Source organism: Limulus polyphemus, unplaced genomic scaffold (assembly GCF_000517525.1).
Source record: "Limulus polyphemus unplaced genomic scaffold, Limulus_polyphemus-2.1.2 Scaffold68, whole genome shotgun sequence".
Classification (NCBI taxonomy): Eukaryota; Metazoa; Arthropoda; class Merostomata; order Xiphosura; family Limulidae; genus Limulus; species Limulus polyphemus.
The window spans coordinates 449,072-467,820 of NW_013665678.1; the positions used below are offsets into that span (position 1 = coordinate 449,072).

The 18,749-nt window shown below is 33.5% G+C and overlaps 1 protein-coding gene across 2 annotated transcripts in view; it reads left to right on the forward strand.

Moving 5' to 3' along the window:
- LOC106465457 (peroxidase-like) overlaps positions 1 to 8,883 on the forward strand; it is an 84,346-nt gene extending 75,463 nt beyond the window's left edge. For both annotated transcript variants that reach the window (XM_022393749.1, XM_022393754.1), the window contains exons 15-16: positions 5,294 to 5,402; positions 6,588 to 8,883. In XM_022393749.1, the coding sequence (XP_022249457.1) occupies positions 5,294 to 5,402; positions 6,588 to 6,684 (206 nt within the window). In that variant the 3' untranslated portion in view covers positions 6,685 to 8,883. The remainder of the gene's footprint in view (positions 1 to 5,293; positions 5,403 to 6,587) is intronic.
- Positions 8,884 to 18,749: the final 9,866 nt, after the last annotated feature.

An 18,749-nucleotide genomic window follows, 5' to 3' on the forward strand; every position in this document is an offset into this window, starting at 1 on the left:
TCCACTAAAACACAAACCGCTTCAAGCTAGACACTTGAAGATTTATACTGTTAGTTACGGTTTGTGTTTTAGTGGAACGCTCCCAGAGAAGTTGTGAAGTGAAACGTTCAGTGTCCAATTAAGGAAATACAACAATTTGGTTTTAAAGAGTTGTTTATTTCTAATATCAATATATCTTCTATACACCAATCTGCACTACAGAAACTAAAATACTAATTTAGCTAATGTAATAAAAATATCAAATTTAGAATAAATATAACATATATTTTTATGATAGTAAAAACACGTAGGACCAAAAAGCTTAGCAAATCACACCCAAACACATCTAACCTTAGCTCTCTCGACAGGTAGGACTGTCTTCTTCCGGAGTAAAGGAAGAATGATGAAATGGAGTGTAATGTGTGGAAATGATTTGAAAACAGGAATTCAATTGTTAGTCAGATAGGTTACTTAATTTACGTGTCACGAGATACAAAGAACAGTTTGAAAGATTAGGAAAAGATTAGAAAAGCATAAAACAATTAATCAATATTGATTATTTTGCTGGTATGTATTTTATAATTTATATATCTTTTGCTCAATACCAAAACATAAAATTAAACATACACTTGTAATGTGTCAAATGAATAACAATGCAGAGAAAATATTTTTTATACAATAATTATTAAAGAAATGAGTAAATTTGTTTGCTAGTTTCTTACAGCAAAGCTGTGTAAATAAAATAAGCAGAGCAGAAAGTTAAAGATAGTAACTGAAGAGTTGAAACATAACGTTCAACTAACAAAGGAGATATTGATGCCAGAATCAAGGTCAATGCAATAAGAGTTAATAGTATTAAGAGTTGAGATTGACAGTGCAATAAGCTTCTTTGATTTCTCTCTGCTTGAGATTAAAACTCGATAGATAAGGAACTATTTCATTGATAGAATGGCCAGAAAGGAATTTTGAAGTGTTAAAGAAAGACGTTTTCTACAAGCCGTTTGGTTTGTTCAACAGACTCATCGTTACACCACTATAGGTGGTGTTTCGTGAATTGTAATTGGTCTTTTTTCAGTAATATTTCTTGCTTTTCTATGAGAAACTATCGGTAGTTATCATGAAGCGATTGGTCTGACAACAAACTTCATTACAGGGTCGGCACCCTTTGTGTGGAGGTGTTTAACTCATTTTAGCATGGATTGGAATATCTCTGAGTATTTCTTTGTTCAGAAGGAAACAACAAGAATTTCATTTTTAACGGTTATTCTGTTGAAGTAAATGAAACGTGATTCGTACTTAAGTATTATAGTACGTAATTACAAGAAGAATCCTCTTAGATGCTTTGTGTTAGGTAGTTTGAAAATGGTTTATTTTTTAATCTTCTTTGCTCTTTCAGTCAGTTTCTGAGTTTTTATTCTCTTTTTATATCATGGATTGTTTTAGTAATTCTTTGTGTATTTTCTCTCTAATTGTTATTCTCAGTACAAATTTTGTTGATAGTAATACTTGACTGAAGGTAAAAATGTTTGGAGTGGGAGAGGTGCCAAATTTGGTAACAAATTAAGTAGGTGTGCAAGTTGACTAATTTTTGAGCGACAACTTACATATCCAGCTCTACTCTTGGTGATAGCCCGACAGATCCGATGAAAGTCTACAAATAGAAGAGAATTCTCAGTCCATAATGGGCTTTATTTTTGAAACTCTTGTAATGTATTTTAAATATCTTACCTTAAAAGTTTTGAAGGTTAATGAAAAAGACTTTTTTATCTTGAAAACGTGCACAAATTTACTAAAAATGAACAAATTTACTCTGCGAGGGTTTTCAGTAGCGTTCATTGTTGTAAAACAGTAGAAATGAAATGTTGTAGCAGTCGAGTCGAGAAACTTGGCAGAAATGGCAAAGCTGGAATATCTTTATTCCCCGCGTTGTAGCTGAATATTGTAGTATTGTATTACTGCTAAAAAAGTTTATTTATAAGCTTTGACTTACAGAATTTCGTTGTGGTGTGAGTTTTGTTCAAACTAAACTCTTTACAATAGCTACTGCAGTAACAATATACGGAGTTATGTTTTTATTTTTAATATATTGGAATGTTTAATATGAATTTGGTTTGATTTTGGACTGCTAAGTTATCATGTCAGATTTGGTTTGGATCGATCAACTTGTTTAGAATGAGATGCATCCACAGACAGATATTGGATATTTACCGCACCGATATGGCTTAATATGTATATGTGCAGAATGCCTGTACCCCAATTTTTATACCTAGCTCTGCCAAATAAAGCAAGGCAGAGCTGGATAAACTGCTAACAATCTCAGTGATATCTGTATAAGTTAGTGTGTTAAATCCTGTGTTTTATAGAAACAGCAACATCAAGAAAGTTCGTGTGTGGGGATAAATAGTCAAGTATAAACCTAATAGTGTTTTGGAAGAGGTTAGCATGTGAAAATGAGTTTGAGAAAGATTCAATATCAACGGCCTAAATACACGTAACCAATGTAACATTTTCAAATGTATGATTTCACACTGCTTTTCTCTAAGCATTAATATGATAGCAAAATTAGGAGCCAATTTGGTACCCATGATAGTATCATTAGCCTGAATATAATGCTGGTTGTTGAATTCTAAGTCATTTAAAGCTAATATCAAGGTTAAGACAAGTCTGGCTAAGTCAATTTTTTTTATTATATATTCGGACAGATTAGTTAAACTAAGTGCAATTTTTAAAATTCCAAGACATCTTCTGCGGTATTAGTGTACAGAGAAGAAACGTTCATAGTTAAAATAAAACTGTCTACAGGTTGTGGTCCTTTAATGTTCATTTCCTCAAACTGTCCTTAAACAACCCAACACTAAACACCTAACAGACTTCCACTTGTAATTACGTACCATCAGAAACTAAAGACCCCCCAGTGCGCCAGAGGAAACTTCACGGACTTGCAATGGTAAAATTTGGGGTTCTATTCCTCATGGTGGACAGAGTGGGGATGACCTATTGTGTAGCTTTGTGCTAGAAACAAACAAACAGAAACTGGTTCTCTAACTGTAAAAAATAAAACAAAGAAACATTATTTGCTTCATCCAAATGACCGTTTAAAATATTTCCGAAGTTCCTCTTGTTTCCCTCCGTAAAAACAAAATTAAATAAAGATATTCTGGTTCATTCTAGATGTAGTACACAACTACACAGAAAGGTTAACGACTTTATAACAAGGTTCGTTGTAAGAGCTACAAATTCATGAAAACTACTGATACTTTCTCGGACAAACACAAGACCACTAAATGGCTAAGAAAGAGGTTATGATAAAACGTTTTCTTGGATACTTTTTTAAAATCATAAATAAATAAACTTTTCGTTTACACAATAAACACACTATTTGGGACCGATATACAGTCACCATTATACTCGACACGTTTCGAGGCTCTAATGCGTCATCTTCAGGAGTATAAATCACAAGAATATTCTACTATTTATGCTTTCTATCTTAACTTGCATGTATTTGCATCTATGATATAAATAGTAGAATGTTCTTGTGATTTATACTCCTGAAAGTGACATTTAGTGCGTCGAAGCATGTTGAGTATAATGGTGACTGTATATCAGTCTCAAATAAGAATGTTTATTCTGTAAACAAAAATTTGTTGTTGCTTTTAAGTGTGTTATCTATTTATTTAAGAAAGAGACCACTTGCACTTTACGAAACATTTATTTCCAAAAGCGAAAAAAATTAAAAATTAATCGTCACTATGTTTGACAAACACAAACGAGGCTAGGCGTGGCTTGAAGAATGCGAGGTTTCATGGTTCGCATCTCATTGCTGCAGAAACATGCTCCGCACTTTGGGGCCATGGGTGCACTATCAGAGTGACAGTAAAATTGCACTATTGGGTCAGACAATAGTAACTCAGAAGTTACAAGTGGGTACTATTGCCTAGTTGCCTTTCCTCTACTCCACCAATTCAAAAATAGGGACAGCTATATACAGATAGATCTTGTGTAACTTTGTATGAAAACTCTTACGAAAAAGCAACTTCTAGAGAACGTTGTAACAGCCATAAACTTTCTATTAACACTGAAAACGACCTTCCTGTTGCTCAACAGTTTAACCAACTCGATAATTCTATCAATGATATAGCTCTCTCAGGTATCGAAACTGGATTTCAGTTTAAAGCAGATAGGAAAATTAAAGAAGATTACTGAATTGCTATTTTTAATACAATTAACCTTTATGGCATTAACATTGATTCTGAGATCAATGATTTTCGACCATTGATATTTTCTCTCTCAATTAAACAATAAGTTTCAACTTTTGACTTTCCAACTGCAAATTTCACCTATCTGTCTTACATAATTTGCACCTTTTATATTCGATAACGAATTTCTATTTTTCTTTCTTACGTCTTGTTTCTAATAATTATTTTATTTTTACATGTTCTTTTTTTTTATAAAATAATCATTAAATATGTTTACATTGTTCTCCATTTAACACAACACAAGTTCATTTTTCGTTTGTTACTATTTCACGCGTTGTCCAGTGGGTCAGGTGATAAGTTTATGGATTTATAACACTAAAATATGTGATTCTATTCCCCGCGATGGACAGAGCGCAAATAGCTTTATGCTAACTAAATACAACAACTATTTCACTTCCGTGACTGTTTTGTACTGAGCAAACAATTAGATAAAAAAAATGCCAAATATAGCAAATGCATAAGTTGTTCTGTATTGCCCTAATACTGACTTCAACTTTCAAATTGTTCTTTGCATCCCATGACACGTCAAGTTACACAAACCCATGTGATTTTGGCCCAGACACGGTAAATTATACTTCCTGTTTTTCAACAGATTTCTACATTTTACTTGCTATTTCATTTATCTCTGAAGGTTCCCTGTTGTAGAAAATGCTATAATGCAACCGTATATCTATTTTTGAATATTTAAGGTATTTTATTGTCGGAGGGCCCGAGTGATCTGTAAGGTTTTTATTAAAGATGTTATCCTAGTACAATCTGAGTGTCTCGCCAAAGCTCGATCGGCAAATAAGAGAGAGAGTGGATAAAATTATAACATACACTAGTTAAAATTTTATTTAAGACAAGAAATTTAATACTGAAAACAGAGTAAAAGTAACCATTTCTTCATTATATGGATATAATGCAGATGTTAATTTAAATATACAAAACATATTTCATTATATCGGTTAACTTAAGAGTGTACGTTGATTAATAATAATAATAAAGTTACTACCATTTCTTATCATATTTATTTATATGTTACATGGATATAATAATTTTGTCATTACTTTTTACAGAGCAACTTCAGGAGATCAGAAAATCTTCCCAGTCCAAGCTACTCTGTGAAAATGCCGATGATTTACCTACCATCCAACTCAACCCCATGCGACTTGCTCACCCCATCTAGTGAGTGAAATGAAAATTAAAATTTCGCTGATCAATGTTTAAAGTCTTTTCAAAATGTATTTTTTAGTTATTTGATAATATAACAGCATTAATTAAAAAGTTGTTATAATATTAACATATCATGGCAACTACAAAAGATAAAGTCGGAAGTGAGTCATTAAAAACAACAATTTAGTCGAATATGAAGTTAGAGTTTGACATTTGCTTTAAAATACAATAAATGATAACAATTAATGTTCACAGGTGTTTCATATTTGATGTATAGGTATGTGCATGCGTAATACATTTCATTATAGGATAGTGAAGACTTGCATACTAACTTTCTCTTTGAAAAGTGCCCTAAAAAACTGGCTTGTTTCAGTTCTAGGCGAAGTTTGCATATTGCCGATATACGCGCATAGCTATTTTAGGGCTACCTGTGCTAAGTGTCTCTAATTTTGAACTGATAGACTAGAAAGAAAACAGCTAGTCAAGAGCATCCACCGCCTGATCTTCGGGTAATTTAGCTGACTAGTGTAATTTTACCGTCGCTCGTATAAACTTCCCATGACCCCAAAGTGCAAATGGCGTTTTAGCAGAAACAAAACGCGAACCATGAATTCTCAGATTCACAGTACAGCACGCCAATAAAAGAAGCACGAGAGATGTTGCAATGTAAATCAAATAATAATAATTTTCTGTTCGTCACAGATTACCTTATTATGATAAATTTAAAACATATATATACGAATATAACAAAATAGATGAAAATGAATTAACATAGTATTTAAAGATTGAATGTTCAAACCTTTGCGGGCCCGGCATGGCCAGGTGGTTAGGGCGCTCGACTCGCAATTTGAGGGTCGCGGGTTCGAATCCCCGTCACACCAAACATGCTCGCCCTTTCAGCCGTGAGGGCGTTATAATATGACGGTCAATCTCACTATTCGTTGGTAAAAGAGTAGCCCAAGAGTTGGCGGTGGGTGGTGATGACTAGCTACCTTCCCTCTAGTCTTACACTGCTAAATTAGGGACGGCTAGCGCAGATAGCCCTCGTGTAGCTTTGCGCGAATTTCAAAAAACAAACAAACAATCAAACCTTTGGGCATCATAGAGCTTTTCTTGTATTACTAAGTTGTGTATAACGTTTATTTGTTTCAAATTTTACGAGTAATGACAATGTAATATTTACTTTTTGTTTTGTAGTAACCCCAGGATACCTTGTAAAGACCTCCCTGAAATTGATCTGCGTTACTGGCAAGAGGACCCAGCTCAAGGTGGTTACCCTTTCAAGAAGAAGTAGAGCAAATTAACATTTTTGCTGATGACCATAATATTACTTAAGCAGGTGAAATAAGAAGAAAGATATCGTTTCCAATCATGTTTCTTTGTGATCATGACAAAAGATCGAGACATCATTACCTACATGTAAAAATTGAACAACTGCACCATGTATAATTCGTCTTCTCTTACGCGGAATATTTTCTTCTGGAATTTAAACGCAAGAAATAATTAGTTCATTTCCAGTAAAATGTTCATTAGTTTAAGCAGTAACAATATTGCCTAATCGCAACCACGCTACCATCAGTTACTGTAATGAATATTCTGACACAAGTAAATATTTAAAACAGCAATATTAAAAAGGATCACCTGAAATTATTCCTTTGTCATTTTAAATGTAAAGGGTAGAAAAATGGAGTCGAAGCTATAGAGTATTAATTTACGTCCATTACGGGATGGGAAGACACCCAAAGATATACCAGTGTCCATCAGAAACTTCGGAAGCCGTTCCAACAAGTAATCATGATATGGGAAGTATAAGTAATCCAGTCAACTGAACAAGGTTTGGTATGTAATAGAATGAATGATTTGGGAAGACTTTACAAAGGTATCCGCTATTTTCTTTGGCAGTAATGCACATATAACTCTACAGCATCATTAAACACAACAACGAAAGGGTTTGACTCCCACAACGAATGAATTTATTGAAAAGTACAGGATTGTAGCGCCAATCTCCTAGTGGGAAGACGATAGAGGATGACCAGACAAAAAGTGCGTGTCATGTTATGTGTCACAAATGCAGCCATGAACTGAGACTCTGGAGTCGGCCAGAAGCAGGCCAAGATGCGAATCATCAACATGTCTATTAAGACCAGAGAAAGTTAAACAGATGAACGAAAATTGAACAGACACGAAAACAAATGCAAGGTAGCTGAACAGTACCTCTAATAGATGGGAAACAGACTTAATATGACCTTATGCACGTTCAAATACAGTCCAGTTATATTGCAGCTAAAACATACCATGCGTGGGTCCAGTATATTGCAGCCCCATCATACATGCCTATCACTGGGCGGTACTACTCATGTAAAGTTTTTGAACAGATGGTATGATGCCGTACACATGTTGCACCCATTCGTTGGCATCTGGGAATTGCTCGCAATCAGTCTTGTTTTAATACAGTTCGTGATCACATTCTTGATGAAAACTTTTTCTGTAACTGTTATGTGTAGGAGTGCCATACGTTTAAATGTGTAATGCCACCGAGGAAATGGGTGTATCTCTATTCTGTACTTGACATGCCATTAGTTCTATAGCTTTGTCTCCACTTCCAGAACTATACATTTAATGTGGCACTGAATTGGATTTCCACGTCATCTCTTGGTGATCTTTACTCCTTCCATTCATACATTTTTATTCAGTCATCTAAAAACGATAATTTGTCCAACTGAAGTAATAAACATTCCTGTTTGTATTAAAAAGTAATAGCATTGCCATGACCACTTAAGTTTACTGGACTAACAAATCCCTTGGTATTTCATGTACGTAGTGTGAATCTCTAAATGTATCATTCCATTTTAAAAGTGAAGTTATAACGACGTTTTTGAATTACTTTAAACTGGATGGCATTGTTTTGTATCAACGACTATAAAAATGGATGTGTAGATTAATACGCCAATTCTACTTACCTTTCTGGGACTATATGATACTAAAACTTTTGTGCTTCAATTTCTCTCTTAACTTATACATACTAATAAAAACACTGAGTTGACTTTTTTTTTAATTTAAGTGGTGTCGATAGTAATGAGTTTTATATTAAATTACATATTGGTTAAGACTAAAAACGTGATATTTTTCACGCTAACCGATTGCTCTGTGAAGTATGTAAATTAATAAACTAAAGACTAGTATGTGAACTCAGAATAAGCGTTTATTTCTATGTGTTATTATGGGTCAATGTGTTACACATAAATGATTGTTTTGGAAATTTAGTGTTTGTCATTAATTCACTAATTAAATGTTATTTTACATAATGTTAATTTGACACTATTTTGAATCGAGATTTTTATGTCTTTAAAATCACACTAAAATGAAACGTTGGCTTCAAAATAGTCGCAAGGATATTGTTTCATATTATTTCTAACATTTTGGGATATAACGGGGTTTTCTTCGGACTTATAGCTATCTTCGGTTTCTGAATCAATACTTAATTTTCTAGTACACGTATCTGAGTTATTTAATTACTTTTTACTCTCTTGCATACTATCTATGGAACATATAAAAAATAAAGCATTTTTTTGCTAGAATAACGCTCTCTGTATTACTTCGTATAACCTCGACTTCACATTTGCATATATACAAAGATGGAGGCTTACGATTAGTTGTAAAAGTTGTTTTAGATATTGCAAAAAATAATTGCTGTTATGAAAAAACAAATATGTGAATAAACGATAAGTCTAAACCTAATCAAGGGTATAAGGCTGAATATGAGTCTAGCAAATTTACAATTACTAAACACAATCAAGCTATTATTACAGTGATGGATCTGAAGGAATTTAACTAGAAGCTTCATCATGCTGCTATCTTGAAATACCAAAAAACTTGATAACTTTCAGTGTACTTTTAAGTAACTGGGATGCTGAATAAAACTGAAAGTTTATTTAAGTTCCCATCATGTTTCTTATTCAAGTCACAACACTAAACTCTCTCAAACAATGCATGCTACTCTAGGTAACAGAAGCAAACACTGTCTATGACAACAAACTTACTTGGTGTTAGCATACTGTTTATATCAGTCGTAAGGTCTGGAAAAGAGATGACATATGCCAAAGGTTTATCCTGCAACAAAAAAATCATAAATAACATTACTGAAATATATAAGGTTTCTATAAGACCTAGTAATTAATATTTCTGTCCTCATCTGGTTAAAGTAAACAACAAATCAAGACCTGCTTGTAGTCAATATGTCTGTCTTCATTTGGTTAAACTAAACAAGAAACCATTTATAGATTAGAACTAGCTTAACATCGATGTTCAAACCTGATGTACGAATAGTTAAACGTACACCTTCTACTTCCTTTTATAAAGTTATCCTATTTTGAGATATTGTACAAAGATTTATCTTGAGTCATCTCTTTATAATTTTTGTACATAATGATAACAATAATGGATTTATTTCTTGCATCAATACCTATTGTGTACCTTTTCTGCAATGACTAGTTAAGGATGTAAGTTAAAATAACAATAAAATTTCGACTGGAACTGTAAGACTGCACAGACTTTTAGCGTGGACCTAAGTAATTCTACTCCATTTGATGTGATATTCGCAAACAGAGGCTAGAAAGTCAGTCGGCTTACATGTGCAAACCATAAACACACTTTCGTTTAATTCAATATTTCAGTGTCGCTTGCACGAATTTAACATGCTATCATAAAATACCTGCGACCCACTACAGGGTTCAAAGGTCCCCTCATGATTCACAGAAGTCCCATTGTACGAATCTAACTCCACCAATATCTTTAATTACTTTTATAGCTAGCCCAAGGGTGTCTGGATCTGAAAAGCAAAACAAAAAACGTTAGAAATCCGCCCGTGGTACCTGGGCACGTGTTCCAAATTTAATTCCAATAGTTTATAAGTAGGAGTATAAACACGGTATCAAACAAGACCACCCAGGGATCCAGAAGTGGGCCAGGTACATAAAATTCGATATTGGATTCTGATTCAGCAACCTGAAAACTTGGTCTCAGACCCCACCTATCGAGGGCATTTCAGTCCCCCTTGGTACTCCCCTTGAAAGAGGTGAGGGCTACGTCACAAAAATAAGGACACCTACCGGCCATTCCCAACCCCTCTGTTAAGTTTGGTCCAGCTAGCTCTGTAACTGTGGGAGGAGTTAGCTGGATATACATACCTACAGTATATACTAACTTAAAAGCTGGATTTATATAGAATAGTTAAAGTTTGAGATCAGGCTACAGCCCTTCCTCACAACTGAGGAGGGGCAGTAGCCTGAAACATTATCTGTACTAATAAATACATTTATTGACAGCAGTGTTTAGCCGTTTTGTTCTTCGTACTACTTTTCATTGCTGAAGCCGTTTCTGTCGACTGTTTAACTCTAAATGAAAATTAATCTTAAACAGTATTCTAACTAATAAAACAACCAATTATATAAGGCAAAATATTTATCCGGACTATCATACCTTGTTGATTTTTTTTCCCAGAATTTACTTCTGTGTTCTCTTTGGCCTATCCCCAACTGAATGCTATTGTTCTGGAAAGAAATCATGGAAAATTATTGACATCTAACGGTCGAAATATTACTGCTTACTTATGTGATCTAAATTATAAGCGACAAATATTTATCGTACATAAAACATAATGCAATTAATAGCTTGTAAGAAACAATTATAAGATAATAATAGCATGTTTCTGCATATCATCTACGTGAAAATCAATATTAAAGCCAGTGACTTCACTTTTGCTGTATATTACTTAAATGGCTTAAAATGTAGTCTAATTGTAGCTAAAATGTTTTTGTTTTTTTCTGAAATCATCCACCGGGAAGCGCAAGTTTATTTTTCCATCGGCAAATAACATGTTTTAGGTCACGCTGTTAATATAGTATTAAGATGTTTGCCTTCAGCTCGTTCTACTAATACCACGCCTTTATTTAAGTCGTTTTCTTGATGCCACAAGGGCATATTTTTTTGTTGTTGGTTTTTCTCAAACCAAATCAAGGTATTGCTGGCCTCAAAGGCTTATGGAAATGTAATATACATCTGTCAGCGTTTCCTGGCAGGCAGCGTCACAAAAATAACCTGGTACATTGCATAGAGAACCTTTTTGACACATAAAGTTAAGGCAAAGTATAATAATACCACAAGTAAAACAACATCAACAACAGAGCAATAATTATATTCATGTGTAAGAGTATCCAGTTATCTGATCGAATGTTCTGAGTATTTATCCATACATAAAGATGCATTTAAGTACTCATTAGCTTGAAAGAACAAATGACGTCGATAATGGAAACATATTTTAGTACTTACTAATATTTAAAAATGATGTACAACATTTGTATGTACCTAGATCATCATCAGATATAAAATAATTGTTCTTTAATCCAACTGAATTTATATACCATAAGAATATTTAGATCACGAAATAACAACAATAATGTGAGCATGCTCAAATATTATACGCTTTTCATTGAGAGAAAGTTTTCCTTATTTAGAGAACTCCCTGCTTTTGTTATGGTACGAACGGTTTTTCCAAGTGGCGAAGTATGATTAATATTAATTATACTGTCATAAGACTTTTGTATTAGGCTTATTATATTTTCAACACTGCATTCTATATCTAGTCCTTTCGTTATTTTCAAGAGTTAGAAGACTGTATATAATAGTATTCCAATCACGCTATGTTCAATATATCTATTGCTGACGACGCGTTTCGCTCAATCCAGAGCTCATCATATCGGCTGGGCCACAGCAGATACAGTAGTGATTGAAATACTATTTATATAAGCCATTTTGTTACAACAATTATTATGCGGCTGGAATACTATTATTATACTATCTTCTAACTATTGAAAATCTCTAAAGGACTAGATAAAGAATACAATGTTTAAAATATAATAGGACTAATAATAATGTCTTATAACAGTATAATTAATATTAATCATGCTTCGCCAGCTTGGAAAAGGCGTTCATACCATACGATAAGCAGATAATTCTCTACGCCAGTAAAAATGTCGTTCGTTGAAAAGCATATAATAATTGTGCGTGCTCGTCTCATTGTTATTTCTCGTGATCAAAACGGTTTTTTCTCTTGCTGTATAATCTTAGCTGAATTAAAGAAGTTATTTTATACCCGACGATGATCTAAGTAAAAACGTTGTATGTTATCTTTAAATATGAATATGTATTAGAACTATTTTTCTGCCCCCCACCCTAGTGGTAAATCGGTATGTCTGCGGACTTACAATACTAAAAACTGGGTTTCGATACCCGTGGTGGGTAGAGCACAGATAGACCATTGTGTTACTTTGTGCTTAACTTAAAAAACAAACAAATAAAACTCTTTTCGTCCTTTTTTTATTTATATTCAAATTAAGATTTCCGTTAAATGAATCAATTTCTCAGCTGCTACCGCTTTTTTCACAGCAAACCAATGTATTTGTCAATAAGCATGAAATAATCTCCAAAAGCTGTAAACTAAGTTTGCTGTAAGGTAACATAAATATATAAATGTATTAAAAGAAAGAGAATGACAAAATAGAAGATGATGGAATAAACTGGAAGCTATTTACCGGAACGCTAAAATATAACGAATTTTTGTAAGCGATGAAGAGTTTTCAAGGCGATGGTTGCGGCTCACTTTTATTCTTCTAGTTATATTAAACGTAGTTGGGATACCTTGAAATCGACTCATTTCAGAATATCATTAAGGTATAATGCGATAATTTTGAAAGTTAACCATATATTTTGGCCTCAGCTTACTGCAGTGGGAACTAAGTTAAAATCACGGATTTATTTTTTGGATTTTCTTAAATATGCTACTCTCTACTGTTATTTTTTTATTCTTGAAATAAAGTGAAAATATTTTATGTTAACTTAAATACTGAATAATATATGGCAAATCTCGAGGCTGTTGGTTACTTTTAGAACAGCAACGATTGAAGATGCAATTACGAAAACGCTATTTTTTATTTCTGAACCTTCTTTGTTCTACATTTGCGAGTTCATGGTTCTTGTACCCTTGTTTCAAAACTCACTCCACACCATGGGTGTACTATAAAAGTGGCAGTCAAATACAACTATTTGATCAGATAAACGTAGCTGTTGACAAGCTGCTTTCCCTCTAGTCTGTCGTTTCAAAATGCGAAACGGCTTTGCATATATAGCCTTTGCGTAGCTTTACGCAAAAAAAATTAACAAACAAATAAATTCTTCTACATTTTAATAGCTTAAAGAAGATGCTTCAATAATAAGTTATTCTTATTGATATTAGAAGTCACACATATTGCTAATTATCGTTATTTATTCTCATATATGATGATTCTTTAGCTAGAGTATTCACTTTGTATCTATCGCATGAGCTCCCGAATCATAATCTCAGTATTTGAACAAAGAAACGTAAAGTAATAAAAAAGTGGCATTCTGTCTATATTTGTGAATTCCTTTTTATTATATTTACAAATATACTGCTAACTCTGAAGAGTGAAACGAAACAGCTCGAAATTCTCTTGTACATGTATATATTTTACTAATAACAATCACATTTATACTAACTTTGTGTATTAATCTATATCATTGTTGAATACAAGACTTCGACTCCACAGTTTCAAAAGCGTTCAACTGTTATTTACTTTCGAATTCTGTTCAGTTGTGTCTGATGTAGCCTAATATCAAAACGTAACACATTAAAACGTATTATATTTGTTTTCATGTTGAAGGATAGAATGTTTCAGCGTATTTTTGTATTAAATAAGCAGTCTTGGCACTGAAATTTTCGGAATACGCTATCAAAAGCATTCAGAAAGTGCAAACCGGAAAGAAATGGGTACTTTTCCACTGAATGTACTCGTGAATCACATGGCGGACTGTTGCACAAAAGGTTTATAAATTTCATAAACTGCTACAGACAGCGAATTGGTGATACGAAAACTCGAAAAAAATCATTACAGACATTCAAAGAGAAGTGGTTTTAGATTACAGCATTGATGATACGATTGTCTGAGATATTACAGCTCGTTTACCTAACCCTAAGTTCACTAGGGTAATATGCTGAAGAAATGGAATACGCTTTGTTGATGTGAAATAACGAACCAACCACCCAAAATTAATCTCTCTTTGAACAAATAAACTCTAAAATATCTTGTAACTGAACACTGTGCATTTCACATTAAATTCATCATCAAAGTCCACAGTGAAAGTTCGGGAACTGTATGTCAACCTCCACTGTCTTAGAAACTCTGTGCTCTCTGATTTCACAAGCAAACTGCAGAGTGTGTGATTACAAGATGTATCATCTTGATGCTCTGTATATTTAGATTGGATAGAGAATTAAAAAAAAACATTATATGAAGCGATGAATCCTTCTGGTCATTGTTGCTCACTTGGGATTTGTCGATCTAGGTTTGACGGCTACTAAAACGATAGATTGGGTTTGACCGTATTGTCCCAATTATAAGGGTTTGTGGGGATATATAACTGAGTGGGTCTGTTCTATTTAATTTGGAGTTAATCAATTAGTATTAAATGAGATAGCAATAAATGCCTTGTTATACTGTAGTATTCTAGACAATGCTGCATCGCCTGCACTGATAGAATTCTATGATAAAACACCACGCTATATTGTACCTACGTTCAGAAGTGGATTGAGACAAATAACATCAGAATCTTTTGAAGCCAAAACCCTGACCTGAATTCCAATGAACCGTTTTGAGGGTTTCGAAACGACACCACTTAGACAGAAAGAGTAAAAAAAGTGACGGTCTATTTCACAGACGGTTGGTTGTAAGTGTTAATAACAGATATTAAGCTCTGACTAACGCTAAAGGTGGGTCAGTTGTCTATTAATATGGGGCCCTAGTGACGAAACATGGCGTCTTTCTTCTTTTTTTAAATTGTTACACATATTATTTTTTATTAAAAAATTCTTTTAATGGACATGTTACACTTTTGTGTATTTTTAATGAAATTAAACAGTTTAACACGTTGGCTGTCATGTTACCCACTATAGGGTCACATGGCACTATTAGTAATGTGCCCCGTGACCCTCCAGTGGTTCACAGACCATAATATTTCAAATATAAAGTTTCTTTGTGACATTCGACTCTAGGATATTGTGATTGATTCTTGGCACTTCAGGAATTTGGCACCAGAATGTGGATTAATATATTATAAGACAACAGCCAAAGTGTTAAGAGAAATATTATGGTAATGTTACAAATACACAGTAATTTACATAATTTTTCGTGTTATTGGCTTTCTAAACTTAGTTTATAACACGAAAAAATATGTAAATTACTGTGTATTTATAATATCATATCACCATATGCCATTATAAAACAATATGAAAGCAATTTCGTCTCAAACACTCAGTTGTGTTTTAAATGATTTTTCAAGAAGCTGCCTGTAATGTGCTTGTTCATTTACGGTGCAGAACCATTTATTAATTTCAAAATATATAATGTATGTGACGAAAATGTATTGTCATATGTATTTAATTGAGGTGAAGAACAAAATATAACAAATTGAACTAGAAAACAGAGAAGAACAAAATATAGAACGTGAAGCTAATGTGCAAAAAAAAAAAAAGCCAAAGTACATAAGCACACTTGTGGTATTCTCAGGTGTACTGATTGACTTTAGATTTCTCGGTAATAATTTTCAAACATCTAGTATTACTGAACAAAAAAACAAAAAAAACGGAATCTTCTGACCTCAACTGAGTTCGAAGAAAACAAGAAGAGAGTTTGTTTGTTTTTAATTATGTACAAAGCTACACAAGGGCTATCTGTGCTCTGCCCACCACGTTGTAAGTCCGCAGACATACCGCTGTGCCACTGGGGGCTAAGGAGAGAGAAGTTAAGCCACTGGAGAGCTTTTGATTGTATTTGAAATGTATCTGTAATCAAAATCATTTCTGTTTCGGACTGAGAAAATACGTCATTATATATATACGACAAACAACAATGTAATTCTTGTCAGGATGCAAGTGCTACCCATGTGATTAATGACCAGTTACACATCAAAACAAGGTATCTGTATCCATGAAGTATCACTTAAACCTACCAGTGGAAAATATCTTTGCCTATTTTGATATAGTATACTCTATTTTACAAGAATTGTTCTCACTAGAAAGTGCATGTGATACTTTAATGGTTACCTTGAATTACATTCTATACTAAAATTACATATATAATATGTAGATGAATTTTAAAACTTTTTATTGAGAAAGGATGGAGGAGAACACGTAGTATGCCTGTTTACCACACATTCTTTGAAAAGTATATAGGAAAGTGCTTCTAAATGTTCTGCTTTAAGTGGCAATTAGAAAAAATATCGTGCATCATCTTGCATTACACTCATTTTGTATTTTAAATGATTTTATATATATATATTTATAAAAATCATAAATAAATATTTAGCAGTTATTTTCCATTGGACCATCTTTAACAAATACTACATTTGTGAATACGTGAATTCTCTGTGGAAGAAGAATCAAAACAATGATTAGAAAAACTTTCAGACTGTTTGGTGAAATTCTTCTAGTACAAAACTATTGTGAAGAACAGCATTATTCATAGTTTTCTTACGTGAGACACGTAGAAATGACATTTCAGTCTTTTTGCTTTTCCTGTGTTAATGTAATACCAAATTGTATTCGGAAAGCTGGAGTTTAAGAAATGTGTTGAAACTCTGATAAAATGCAAATTTTGAGATTTAATGTGCATTGTATCACCTGATAACTTTATTGTACCATCTGATAACTTTAAGTTGCAAAATATATATTAGAAGAGATAATTCATAATACAATTCCAATAAGGCTTACTTGCTTCAAGACCTAAATCATTTCATACTTGAAAAAAATGAAAAATAGGAACTTAGTTGAATGATAGTACTCAAAGAGCCACCTCGAAGAGTATACGTGACAGAAAAAACGTCTATGGGAGTGGCCATCATAACTTAAATAGGTAACTAGAGCTCTCGTAAATAATTTTTTAAAGAAACACAGGAGAAAGTAGGCGAGGGGTGTGACTCAGGATTTTGATTTAAGTAACCCACCACATAAAAACAAGACTGATATCAAATGTTTGTTGATGATCTCTGATAACATTTTGTATTTTGCCCTATTGTTCTCACTTATCTGAAACAGTGACACATTATTTTACGATTTGGCCACAGGAGGCGTTAAAACTAGCACTATAAATGTACGAAACATGAACTTGTAATTTGCCTTAGTTTTAATTTCAATTTTAATTCCAAAATTCGCGCTTTCTGTTAGTTTAATGCAACATTTGTAGATCATGCAGTATGGTCCGTTGGAGAAATTTGGTACCATTTTACAGCATACTGGTACTATCAACATTGTTGGGTTTGTAGAATACATTGCCATCGAAAGCCAAAAAAATAAAAATATAGAGAGTAGCCAATAGCCTGCGGATGCTAGTAATTCTAGACAGTATCAGATAATTCCTGGATGTCCAATTCCATCATGTAGAAATTCATGACACTATCAGCCTACGAGACAACATTTTCTGACTATCTTTGCAAATACTTAGACGAAAATACAGGAAGTGCACATGAGATTGTTGATAATCCAAGTATAAGATTTACCTTGTAGGTGATTACAGCAATGAGGAAATCAGAGACATTTCTTTTCCTTTGCATGACATTTCTCTTGAGCTAAGTGATGATTTGCCAGGATTGCTCCTGTAGGCCATATGTGGCTGTGATACAGTAAATTTATTCTATGACTTAGGCAAAAAGGTGTGGAAGGCAGTAGAAACTATGGGAAGTAAATATTTTGAAATAAACATTACACCCATGATAGCAGAAAAAGTTATTCAAAGTAATAAAAGGAAGTTTCCAACAGAATATACAAAAGCTCCAAAACACCTGTATCCAGGTTAATCTATTCATATATAATTTATATGACTTTAGCACTCTGAGAACTGAGAACAACAGGGCGAAACATGAATTTAGAACAATTCCAAGATTTCTGTACGATGGAGTAATTAAACTCCATAGTTAAGGCTCTGTTCAGAGATTTGCCACTCGCTTATAGAGGTGTGGCTTACTTTGTTTCGTGTATTCGTGAAGAGCTACACAAAGCACTAGCCGTCCCTAATTTTGAACTAATAGCCTAGACGGAAGGCAACTAATCAACAACACCCATCGTTCACTCTCGAGCTCCTCTAATAGAATAGTGGGATTTTCCCTGTCACTTTTATAACGCACCCATGGCTCTAAAATGCAGAGAATGGTTATACCTATTTGTTTTTTCAAAAGCATGACTGAACCATAGGCCCTTAATCAACGTTCCGACATACTAATCACTAACCAGGCTTA